This window comes from Syngnathus typhle, linkage group LG6, assembly GCF_033458585.1.
Source record: "Syngnathus typhle isolate RoL2023-S1 ecotype Sweden linkage group LG6, RoL_Styp_1.0, whole genome shotgun sequence".
Lineage (NCBI taxonomy): Eukaryota > Metazoa > Chordata > Actinopteri > Syngnathiformes > Syngnathidae > Syngnathus > Syngnathus typhle.
This window is the reverse complement of record NC_083743.1, coordinates 5,632,325-5,644,719: the sequence shown is the minus strand read 5'-3', so window position 1 is coordinate 5,644,719 and position 12,395 is coordinate 5,632,325. Positions and strand designations below refer to the sequence as shown.

The window sequence follows — 12,395 nt, the reverse complement described above, 5'->3', positions numbered from 1 at the left end:
CCCAGATTTGAACCCCGGCGTGGACGTTTGGCCCTCACTGCCCCCCATGCAGAGCGATGAGGGCGGCGAGCGCTTTCTGACGGAAGAGGAAGACGAGCCGCCGTCCGATGGTGGCGCCCTCCGTCTCACGCCCGACGCGCCCATCATCACCAGCCCGCCCCAGACGTACAAACCCGACATTTACGACCTGGAGTGGAGGGCGGGGCCTGACGGCGGGAGCCCCATCAACGCCTATTTTGTCAAATATCGAAAGGTGAGCTTCTTGACTGATCCACACAAAAAAAAAGCAAAACACCACAGCGGCGTTACTAAAAGGTTGCCGTTGTCGCTCAGGTGGACGAGATGGCCACCTTGATGGAGAGCTGGCTGACGGTGCGAGTGCCCGGCAGCGAGCGCTCGCTGCGTCTCTCCGAACTGGAGGCGTCCAGCCTGTACGAAGTCCTCATGGTGGCCCGCAGCTCGGCGGGTGAGGGCCAGCCGGCCATGCTCACCTTTCGCACTGGAAAAGGTTTGTACTAGTAAAATTGCCCCTACCAACATGGCCGTCAGAACTGGTCACTGGCACAAGTTTCGGACCATTCTGCAACAAACAAAGTTTTGCAGTTACTGTACAAATGAACGAAGACACTTTTCTGTCCTTTAAAGCCAGAGTCTGTTGGGTCCGGTTCTGTTAAATCCAGGTTGCACTCTACGTACATGGTCACTGAGCTTTTCATAAAGCAAGACGTTTATTAGCAAGGAAAAACAGTGGCGGAAACCCGAGCCGGCTCCTGATCAAACGAGAGAGGCTCAGGGGCGGTGTCAAAGTGCTTTGGCTGGTGGGGATGGGGGCAACAACTGGGAACATGTGTGGGACTTTGTTTGGCTTCCTCCTTATAAGTCCCTTCTCCTCCAGAAAAGAGCGCCTCGTCCAACAAGAATCCGTCCCACAAGCCTCCAGTCGTCCTGATGCCGCCCAAAGTCCCTGAGGACAAAATGCCCAACACGCACTTTGGAGTGGTGATCCACGACAGAGGTAAAGTGCGGAATGTTCCATCTTTATTTTATTATTTGTTACTGATGCGCTGACAATTATTATGATTATAAAGTGTTTTTATTTTTGTTAAATACATTCCAAAAAATCATTTTTGGGGTGGCCTTTTCAATCATTTCAATTGGGGCGGTGGACTTTTCTGGCTTCATTCATTTTTTTCAGGAGCTATTGGGAAGAAAATATTTTGATGATCTTTAACATTCAATTTCAGTATGAATGTGGCGATATGACTAACAACACTTTCTTAATCTTCCACTAACCATTGTCTCCGTCTTCCTCTGCCGCTTCTTTAAGTGCGTGCCGCTCAGCTGCTGCCGTAAGTACGCATTCCTCCCGTGATTTATCCTTTCCGCTTCCTCCTCTCCGAATTCCTTCCATCCTTTCCGCCAAGTCGGGATGCGGCGACACTGTTCAAAGGTTAACCCGTCTTCTCGCCTTCACTCATAGTGCCCGAGGCGCCCGACCGGCCCACCATCTCCATGGCGACGGAGAGCTCCGTCTACGTGACGTGGATCCCCAGAGCCAACGGCGGCTCGCCCATCACAGCCTTCCGCGTGGAGTACAAACGCAGCCGCAACACCGAGTGGGGCGTGGCGGCCGACAACATCTCGCCGCTCAAGCTGTCGGTGGAAGTTCGCAATCTGGAGCCCGGTGAGCCTCGACTCCATTTTTATTGCTTAACCGTCGGTGGCGGGGTCGTTGAACTCCGTCCGTCCTTCAGGCGCCACCTACAGGTTCCGAGTGACCGCCATGAACTTGTACGGCGAGAGTCCCCGCAGCGTGGCGTCAAGGCCGTACCAGGTGCCCCAAGCCAGCCCCCGCATGGCCGACCGGCCGGTGGTGGGACCGCACATCTCCGCCACCGACGCCATCAGCGACACACAGATCATGCTGCGCTGGACTGTGAGTATGTTACAAATTACTTACCATGAGAAGCAGGACCTGCAAACGTACGGAAAGGTTGAATAGAGGCCATTACCAGATGACAACAAGTACAGGGACTTTTTTTGTCGTTCTCATGGTGATTAATTCATATCGTGCAAACGTTGGAGCGCCGACGGGCGCAGATAATTGCCGCCCTTTCCGTAACCTCCGACTCTCATTATCTCTGGTCGACTTCCGCGCAATCAGAGAGCGGACGGCTGATAGCGAGCCGCTCCATTAGCTGATAGGGGAGGGGGAAAAAAGGGTAATTGTGGGCTAATGTAACCATTTTGTTTTTCCCCGTTTTCTTCCGCTTTCAGTACAGTCCCTCGAGTAACAACAACACTCCCATCCAAGGCTTCTACATCTACTATCGGCCCACCGACAGCGACAACGACAGCGACTACAAGCGCGACGTGGTCGAAGGTGCGTGTGCATGTCAAAAACAGACAAACGCGACAGCGTTGGCTTCTTTACTGTGAATGGCTTTCGACTTAATTGGCCGGGGTTAAAATACGAGAGCGGGCAGCAGAGCTACGCAGCGGCTCGGGTTGCTGTCTGGAATGCTAACTGGTCATCGCGCCACAGGAAAGGAAAGGAAAGGCAAGGAAGTGGTGGTGCTGGTATCTTTGGGCTCCTCCCCTTTTACCGCAGGTCAAACTTCAGTCAAGGTTTCCATGTAAATGTTGGTTACTTTCGCAACTCGGGTCAGCCAGTCTGCGGATTCCAAAGCCTATTGGAATAATAGCAGAAAAATATATTTAAAAAAATACAATAATAATTAAAAAATATATAACAAAAATGCAAAAGTATGTGATTTTTTTTCTTGTGTGTGTGTGTGTTTTATATGTAACGTGTGTGTCTTTGTGCGTCTGTGTTAATACTGGACTTAAGCCAGCACAAACATAAGCTGCCATATATGGAGCTGAACCAGAGTGCAGCAACTGTGTGAAGGCCCCCGGGACTGACACGAGAATGTGTGTCTGTGTGCGTATTTGTGTTTTTGTGTCGCTCCTACAGTGGCTGTGTTTGTCAAGTTTGCATGTGCTTTCAGATTGCGACTGCGAGAGTGTGATTACATGTTTGTGTCTTTGTGTGAGTGGGGGGGGGGGCAAAAGAGCACATGAAAGAACATGACCTCAGCCAAGTGAGGAAAAAAAAAAAAAGAAAGCCACGGCTGCCGTGATCTTTCCAGGAAGTCGACGCTCACTTTTTTTTCCTCTAGTCACACCCACCTGCTTCTCTTCTCAGGTGGGAAAGACTGGCACATGATCGGTCACCTACAGGCGGAGACGTCGTACGACATCAAGATGCAGTGCTTCAACGACGGCGGCGAGAGCGACTACAGCAACGTCATGATCTGCGAGACCAGAGGTAAGGAGAGACCCAACAAACAAGCAAGTATCACAAAAAATTCTTGAAAACATCACCTGTTCCTTTACTGCAGCACGCCAGTCTCCAGGCTCGCCAAGCCAGCGTCCCGTCACGCCGCCGTGGCCCCACCCGCAGGAGCCCTCCGGGCCACCCGGGGGTCTGCTGTATCTCATCGTGGGCTGCGTGTTGGGCGTGATGGTCCTCATCCTGCTGGCCTTCATCGCCATGTGCCTGTGGAGGAACCGACAGCACAACAACATGCACAGTGGGTGTTGATGCTCGCCTCGAATAAACAGAATAGCAATTTGAAAATCTAACGGGATGGGAATTGAGCCTTGTGGTATGCCTTGTGTTTCCTCCTGCAGAATACGACCCTCCGGGTTATTTGTACCAGCCGGCTGACATCAACGGACACGTTCTAGAGTACACCGCTTTGGCCGGCACCGGCCGCATGAACGGCGGCGTCCACGGGGGCTTCGGGCACGGCGGGGGTGGCGCCATGTTGCCCTCGGGGTGCCACCACTTGCACCACAAACACCCCAACGGCCTGCCACTGCACAACAGCAACGGCGGCCTCTACCCGGGCGGACACTCCCACGGCCACGATGGCACCCTGCCCCACCCTCACCACCACCACAATGTGAGTGCAGGGGGTACTTGTTTTTTTTTTGGCCCAGTTGGTAACCGACTTAATGTCTTCATCCGCGCTAAACAATGTTGTTTTTAATTCTAGGGAGGCGGCATGTACACGGCTCTTCCCCAATCGGAATCCTCAGACTGTGTGAATTGTCAGAACCTGTGCAACAATAACAGGTAACGCTTCCGAGTTTTGGTGGGGTCATGCAAGTACACAAATGATACGCAGATGCACCTGAGGGCAAATTATTTGGATGCAGGAATGGAAAGAGAACAGAGCCTTGTGGAATGCCTTGTATTTATTTGACTGAATTCACAAAAAATTGAAATGTCTAGTAAATAGTATATTAGGGATATGACTAAGTTGTTAATATTGTCAAGCACCAAAGAAGAACCTTCTTAAAAAGACCGATTTCGTTTTTTATTTCCCTCGCGATGGCTTTTCCATCAAGTCAACTTACGATGGTTTGTTTAGGACTTTGTCACACAGCGTGTCGTTGGGAAGAAGGCCAGCTACTTTTTTTTTTTTTGCGCTCCACATTCACATGCTGCTCCTGTTTATGTCCTCAAGGCTCAGCGGCATCACAGTTTACCCTCTGTGCAACCAGCCAACACACGGGCTACTCTAATGAGCCTCCTGTTTATTTATTTGCGCTGGCGGGAACGAAAACGAGGATCGCGGTTCCGATAGCACGGAAACACGATGTTGCGCTTTTGAATGGGATTCGGAAAATTCCTTTGAGGGCTTACTGAGTGTCGTACTATGCTAGGACGCTCCTGTGAATTTGAATATAAACACAATGGCTACTGGTTAGAAAGCCACAGACTGACAGTCGGTTATTTTTTTTCCCTTTGTACAGTTCTTCAGAAAAGTTATTTAACACCACTCCTAGCTTATGTCAAACTAAAAACATAAAACACAAACATCTACACTGTATAAAACAACGGACCAAAAAAAGCTAACACTAATAGCATCTCTGCTACCTATTTCAGGTGTTACAAGCCTAACGGCGTCCTTACGGGCGGGACGCTTCCCCTCATGCACCGAGCGGCGCCCTGTCAGCAGGACGGTCTGGAGATGGTTCCTCTGAAGCAGGCGGCGACCTCCCCGTGCCGCCACCGCTGCTCCCCCGCGGGCGAGCTGCGTGCCGATGACCTCGACAATCGCCAAGTCCCACACCCGCCCGATGAGCAGCGAGATTCGTCGCCTTCGCAACGCTCGTGTTGTCTCGAGGGAGATGACACGGAATGTCCGGGGGATGGCACTGGTGAGTCGATCATTATTCCAATTTTTTTTAAATAAATAAATGAACAGATGAACTAATTTCTGATTTATTAAAATCATCCTCCAATGACTAACGTGTTGTTTGGTTGTTGCTTGCGCAGCGGAGGAGGATCTGGACTGCGTGGATCAGGACTGTCCAATCCCGTGCTGGGAAAATCTGGGCCTTCCGGACTCGGACTGTGATGAAAAGCCCTGCTGGATGTCCGGCGGGGGTGAGCTGATCCAGGCCAGTCTCCAGGAAGTCTGAGGTCCCTGCGACGTGACAGCTGGACAGTCAGAGCTGCTGTGGTGATGTCACAAAGGACCTAAGAGAGGACAGCCGGAGGACCTGAGAAAAGACAGTCAATGGACCTAGTACTTTGTCCGACAAGGACGGCAAACTTTCCCAGACTGAGGCGGAACTCCCAAAGACTCCTTCAGATGACTTATTTATTTTTTTCTAGTAGAAAACTATCAATTCATATGAATGTATCTGTGTCAAAGAACAAAGTTGTCAGTTTTATATTATTTATGCTTTTTTTTGTTTGGTTTTGGCCTGAGAACTGTTTTGTGTTACGGAGATTTAGCGACTTGTAAAGTTTTGTAATAATATAAAGAGACGATAAGGAAGAGTAAGTCAGCACACTGTTAGCTTCCTTCCTCACGGTTAAAAAACACGAGTGAGTCTGTGAGTGAGTTTGTTAGAAAGCGAGTAACACAACAAGGAACTTCTCAGAGTTTATTTGTGCGTCATTAGTCATCGTCCACATCCAGCCTGGTGTAGTAGAAGGTCACCCTAGCCGCGTGGTACAAAGCCTGGCAGGTGTACGTCCCCTCCGCCTCCCGCCGGACTTTCTCCAGAACCAGGGCGGAGGTGTTGACGGGCACGCGCACGCCAACCACGCCGTCCGGCCGAGCCTGCAGCTTGAGACCATGACCGTAGTCGTAGGCCAGAGCCACGTTGCTGTCCGAACCGGCTCTGGTGAAGCCCCAGATGAAGATAGAGGGCGGGTCGGTGCCGCAGTCCAAGCGGACCGAGCCCCCCGCGGTCACGGTCGCGTTGAGGGTCACGTACTTCACCTCCTCACCTCGAAGATCTAAAGCTGAGGGTACGACACGGTTGGCGAGTAACCGACTGAGCGACCGGGTCGAACGCTCACCTTGGAGTGGAAGAAGAAGAAGAACCCAAGTGGCCAGCAGGCAGACTGAAGGAAACATCTTGTCACACCGTGGTCGCAATTTCTCTCTACCGCTGATTCTTTCTGGCTCGTGTTTGAACTGCCTTCTTGAAATATTTAACAGCGCTGCAGGTTGCTCTAGTGGGCGGAACATGTTGTGTGCCTTCATGTTTTATTTAATCAGCTGCTGCAAGTTGTTGTCATGAGAGAACACCAGTTGACACATTCATGTATTTTTATTTGTTGAAGTGGTTGCGGTGTGAGGAGGAGAGCCTTGAAGGCGCCCCAGGCTCAAAAGTTGCGAGTGCCCTGTAAAGTTGCTCTCATGGAGGTGAGCCCAGACACAAGAGAAGGCTCTAATTAGTCGGTACTCACAGTTGGACTCGCTTGGGCCGGGGGAGCCACCGCGCTCACTATTTATAGACAAACATGCTGTAAACCTTAGCCAACTGATAATACAAACGTTTTTACCTGCAGCACGGCACAGTGAGGGAGTTAGTTTATACACTTGTAGCACAGTTAAATGGACTCAAATCAACGGCAAACATCTTTGCACGATGCCTTTGTGACACAGCATATGACTAAAAGTTAAGAATGCCAAACTGTCTTTATCTCATACTCGTACAGTTAATCATGCTTTTATGATGGCCTGCAACAAATTATTTCCATTGCCAGTCCTTCTTGTGAGAGGAAATTTAAGTAAGAATATATTGGCAGATTTGCTTGCCCAGCAGCGGCTAATGAGTTGAGTGTCAAGGGTGGAAAAGTAGAACCAGTTGAGGATACCACCCCCTACGACAAAACTTTGTACCCCAACGGGCACAATGGCTAATAAAGGTACTTCTTGATGTGTGGTCCCTTGATATGGAGCAGAAGCTTGCCAGCTGCAAGCAGCATTGCATGCCATTTAAGTAGTTTGGCTTGGTGGGGAAGGAAGAAAGGATGGGGGTAGAGAGGTTCGGTGAGGCCACACTAAAAGAAAAGTCTGCAAAATCATTTGGGGGGGAAAAAAGGCATTTGTCAATTTTGAGTTTAATATCAGAAACAGTACAAATATTTTGTGAACAAATAGTTTGTTCTGTCTAGTTATGATTTTTTTATCTTGACAAAATAAATATCTGCTGTGCATCATGATTTTAATGCTATGATCCAATTCATTGTGCTGCTCCTTCCAGTATGCCCGCATTGGCCACCAGGGGGCAGTGTCTCCGTCGGACATCCGCGCAGACACAAACGAAGAAGAAATAAAACTTCTTCAGTAAGTGTAAGTTGTCGTAAAGTTCGTTTTATTTTCTCTCAGAGCTCAGAGGATAAAGAAATGTGAGTATTGATATTATCATCTCTCTAAATGTCTTATTCCAACATTAATGTTCAAATACACGTTGTCTAAACGGGTTTGTTGTCTAAACTGCGACTGGGTAAGGTAGTTTGGTTGTTGAAAATGCTGTTTTTATGTTTAGTTTGACAGTAAACTTCGTCTGGGGTGGTATTAGTCAACTTCGGGTCTCTTAAATTGAATTTAGTGCCAACATAAGTCTTAACATCCCAAATTTGCGCTGAAAAGTTAAAAAAAAATAAAAATAAACGGCTCGTATCTCAGAAACTCGTATGTTGGGTCACTTAACCTCCGCTACTCTGGTCCCATCATAAAATAAAATGAAAAAATACATTCAATTTACTTTTTTTTAAAAAAAGCGAGATTCAAATTTAAAATCTGTGATTTAGATGTTGAAACTACTCTTCAAACGTGCTGCCCAAATGTAAACTGACCTGTTGTAAATTGTAATTGATTTTCCATCATTTGCATTGAACCAGTGACTCAAAACAGTAAGTAACGTGATTGTCTTAAGTTTCCTGCCCTTTTTTTCTTTTTAAAATTAGTTTCATCCGTTCCGTAGGATGCTCCCCCCCCCCCAAAAAAAGTGATCGTTTTACATTTTATTTGCATGCTTCAAGACTGCTGTGTCGAATTTGCCTAATAAAGACATCAGTGTGAATGCAGAGCATGAACGTCAGAAATGGAGCAGGAACAACAAACGTATTGTTTCGTATTGTCTCAATGAAAATGAATCATCAGTCCCACTGGCTCATTTATTGTTATTAGATGTCAACAGTCAAAATAAGTTCCAGATGACAACAAACTGGGTTTGCTCGCCTAAAGTCAACACAAACAAGCGCCGAGGCCTTTCCAAATACTTTTCTTTGGCGTCAAAGCACTTTTGGCTATGAAAAGTCTGACGCAGGACCAATTACAAGTCTCCCAGTCATTTCCAATTCATTTAATCGTAGTCTTATCTCTTCTTTATAGCCAATAAAAATTGAGAAAATATTATCGGGGTCATGTGATCATAGAATACCAACTCGATTTAAACGCATTTTATTTTACAATCACGTCATTTGCTCATTAGCACTCACAAGTCACAAATTTTAATTAACATAGAAATCCACACCCTCTATATTAGGAACAAAGTAACGCACGCCCGCTAGCATGCTAACTAACTCTCACCAATTAACTTGCTAAATTAGCAACTCCAAGTTACAATACAACTCTAATTATGTGGCGCATTTCACAACAGCTAATAAAACAATTTACATAAACAAACAAACAAACCGTAACATACACGGAAACTCATACGCTTACTAGCTAGCTAACTAACTTTTTATGGAGACCCTGTGTAGGCTTTCAAGTACTTTCCCACTGAGTGTCTCAAAGTCGAAATGGAGGTTTTTGTTTTTGGCAGCAGATGAGAGAGCAGACTGAGACTGTATCTGCGAAACACATCACGGCCCCCCAACACGTGCGATGCGCTAGTGCCCCGCTAGGCTCCCACATGGCCCAGGCATGGACCACCTGTACAGTAAAAGGCGCGGGACGAGTTCAAGTGCGGCTGTCGTTACTGCCGGTAGCGTTAACAGCACTGTAACGCTAATCGGTGGTTTTCAAACTTTGGCGGTACTTAAAGCGGGGAAATATTTATAAGACCCCGTCGTAGTCCTTATACCAATTAAATATAATGACCCCGAATTGGCGCACTGGTCCCCATATGTCGCTTTGCACTTTATTGTGATATCCCGTAATATCGTAGATACAAAATAAGAAAGAGGAAGTTGCGGACGTCCAAGCGCGGTCTCGTCCAGGGACCCCATTTCGCAAACCGCACATTTAGCGCTTTATGATCCTTGCCGGTCAAAGTAAATGTTGCTCTTGTTCCCACTCTCATCGTTCGGGTCGTAAAGATAGTTTGAGTAAAAGCCAATTGTGTTGCTCCAATTGAGCTCGGGAGGATTTGCGAGGGTTGCAACGCTGCGCTTTTTATTTGTGGCGTTCCCCCACTCGGGCGTGATCGCTGAATGAGTGCTGGAGGGAGTTGGGTCAGTGTGACCCAAATTGGGTGATTTTTGACCCAGCAGTGTGTTTTGTTTTTGTCATTTATATTAAATACACAGCAGTGAATGTAATGGGCTAACAAATGTATTTGACGTTTTTGAAACAGCCAAATTTGGGACAGTGTGATTGAGGCCTAAGATTTCTGCCTAGTAACAAGCGACTATATGAACGTCTGACTTGGCTTGGGAAGTAAAAAAAATATATATTTGTATTCTGTTGATTTACGCTGTGGCATCTGCTAGTGACATATTGATTTAGTCCACTTGTTTTCTGATAAACGGTAAACATTTTTGGTTGTTTGTTGCTGTTGGAAGAGAATTTGGAACAATAAAACGAAGACAGTAAAAGCAGGTTCTCAGATATGCGCTCTACCTCTGCTTGCGTCGGCTACTCGTCTTGCTTCCAGCTTTTTTTGGACGTTGAAGACATTAAAGCAGCACTTTTTTTCTTCTTCCCCCCCCCCCAGGAAAACTGACTTGAACTTTTGAGTTCTCAAGAGTGGTGTCGGCATCTGGAAGCAGTAGAAATCTTGTCTGGAAGATAAAGTAAGGAAGATATGAATGCCAATGTCCAGTCTGGGATCAATTACAGAGAAACTGAGGGGGCGGGGGCATGATGGGGGGGGGGGGGGGTGAGATTCATGTAGATCCTCACACACTAAACAAACTGCTTGTGTGGAAGTGTGTGTAAAAGAGCGAGAGAGTGTTCGTGAGACTGTCACTGTACATCTGGTCTTTGGATGGCCTCGCTGCCTCCTCGGCTATTTAACGAGAAGCTTGTGGCAGCTCCAGATGTGAATGCCTGCCCGCTGCCAGCCGCCCGCTGCCTGAGCTGCTGGCTCACGGGACCTTGGCTTGGAGCAATGGCCAGCGAGCCATCTTCACTGTTAGGTTGCTCCAGAGTAAGTTCAGGAGTAAAATTGTTGTGGGACTTGGGTTAGTGTGTGAGAGAGGTAATTAGTTAGTTAGCCAGATAGTCTTTTTCTTTTTGTGGTTGTGAAGGTTCAAATGAAATCAAGAGCCCATAGCAGTCGTGTGACCTGTACTGCAAAAAAAAAAACTCTGCTGCTATCTAGTGGCCACTTGCATTTTCGCAGCTAACCAATTGGACACGTTCATTTTTCCTCGTCTTTTTTAATTGATTTGGTTTTTTTTATGGACCGAGTGTATGCGCGTGTTTCTTTGTCTGTGTGTTGTGGAGAGAGTTGCTGAGTGTCTTGGTTTTCATTTGGAAGGCTGAAGAGCTCATATTTAATAGCCTGCAAGATTAATCAATTTCTTGATTAGCTTTCAGAAAAAGAACGTTTTTCCTTTCTGGAGACACTGCTTAACACTCAGCCAGCATTTACAAATATGTGACAGGAATAGAAAATTGTCATTTGATAGAATGTGGAAATGGCCATCTTAAATTATGCAGTACGCACCGAATGTGAGCAGAGAGGTTTGAGCAGGTAAAGTGGCTCCACACACAAAAGCAACAAAAGTGCAGCGCGTGTCACCATGGAAACCATCATTATCATCTGGAGCAAACACTCACTCGGCCACTTGAACATTCTTAAGGAGTCGTCCAAACAAATCCTTTCGCATACTCAACTGCCCATGCATTTTTGAATTTAACGTTTTAAAAGCGTCCTTGAATTCGAAAATGCGTTTCATGGCGTAAGGCTGCAATTTGGCTGCTTTCGTGACCGATGTTATCATAATACATCAACAAGGCAGAGGTTTTATTCCCAAAAAGTGTATTTACCTGTAACACACTTTTAATTCCAGTAAAATGTGAGCACATGAAACTTGAGTAAAACTTGGACCTAGACATAAAAGCAAGCGCTTCAGAAATGTAGTTTAATTTATTTACAACAATTAGTGAAAACTAAAGCCGAGCATTTGAGAAGACATCAAAAACCAGTCAAATAAATGGATGGGCACGTATTGATGAATAGTCTGGATAATTTTCTCTACATGACGCACATCGTTTAAAATGGACGCACCTCAACGCTTATTTCCCGCAGCGTGCCCCACTGACATTCTTGTTTGTCTCCTCACATCCTTGCCAGTTTCCATGACAACATGACTTCGCTCTCTCATCCTCTGCCACCATGCATTCTTCTGACCTTGCATCGCTCTTTTCATTTTCTTCGCCCTCTCCACCCCCCCACAAAGAAAAAAAAAAGCACGCGGCCCGCCCTCGTCCTTCCCCGACTCTAATTGGTGCTCGCCGGATAGCGGCAGGAAAAGTGATGGGCGCGCATAAAGTGGATGACATGTTTATGATGACAAAGAAATCTGCCTGCAGGCCATCTACATCCTTCTGCTGAGGCATAAATTTCCATTCCATCTATCTAATGCATTGGGCACAGTTCGATCTTGGTCGGTCTTCCACCTCATTCAGGTGTTCGTAAGTATAAGACAATGGCTTTTTTTTTTTTCCGTTCTGGAGACACAGCTCCTCTCAGCTTCTCAGTGTGGCATTAATATTCGTTGTTCTTCGCAGAGGATAAAGAATATATCCCTGTGATGCCATTTGAGCCACCCGTTAACCAAACAGCGCTTGTATCTCAAGTCAAAGTAAAAAAATCAGCCCATCAATGGGAAAAAAAAT

The 12,395-nt window shown here is 46.9% G+C and overlaps 2 protein-coding genes and 1 long non-coding RNA gene across 12 annotated transcripts in view; 2 read left to right on the top strand and 1 right to left on the bottom strand.

Moving 5' to 3' along the window:
- The window catches only part of cdon (cell adhesion associated, oncogene regulated), a 45,469-nt gene extending 39,561 nt beyond the window's left edge, over positions 1–5,908 (top strand). For 9 of the 10 annotated variants that reach the window (XM_061280238.1, XM_061280233.1, XM_061280235.1 and 6 more), the window contains 12 exons: positions 6–253; positions 334–508; positions 896–1,015; positions 1,481–1,684; positions 1,755–1,936; positions 2,278–2,383; positions 3,209–3,331; positions 3,405–3,596; positions 3,697–3,971; positions 4,065–4,144; positions 4,961–5,235; positions 5,354–5,908. In XM_061280238.1, the coding sequence (XP_061136222.1) occupies positions 6–253; positions 334–508; positions 896–1,015; positions 1,481–1,684; positions 1,755–1,936; positions 2,278–2,383; positions 3,209–3,331; positions 3,405–3,596; positions 3,697–3,971; positions 4,065–4,144; positions 4,961–5,235; positions 5,354–5,499 (2,126 nt within the window). In that variant the 3' untranslated portion in view covers positions 5,500–5,908. Of the gene's footprint in view, positions 1–5; positions 254–333; positions 509–895; positions 1,016–1,480; positions 1,685–1,754; positions 1,937–2,277; positions 2,384–3,208; positions 3,332–3,404; positions 3,597–3,696; positions 3,972–4,064; positions 4,145–4,960; positions 5,236–5,353 lie in introns of those variants that run through there. The other variant, XR_009714600.1, reaches the window with a different exon arrangement.
- Positions 5,561–6,563, bottom strand: LOC133155165 (V-set and immunoglobulin domain-containing protein 10-like 2). Its single transcript, XM_061280249.1, has 2 exons — positions 6,392–6,563; positions 5,561–6,334 (listed from the first exon to the last, which is right to left on the bottom strand). The coding sequence occupies exons 1-2, from the start codon at positions 6,561–6,563 to the stop codon at positions 5,985–5,987; spliced, it is 522 nt and encodes a 173-aa protein (XP_061136233.1). The 3' UTR covers positions 5,561–5,984.
- A 1,077-nt stretch (positions 6,564–7,640) lies between these two features.
- On the top strand, positions 7,641–12,191 carry LOC133155167 (uncharacterized). The gene is made up of 3 exons (XR_009714602.1): positions 7,641–7,729; positions 10,264–10,342; positions 12,090–12,191. It is a non-coding gene; the product is annotated as an uncharacterized LOC133155167 (long non-coding RNA).
- Positions 12,192–12,395: the final 204 nt, after the last annotated feature.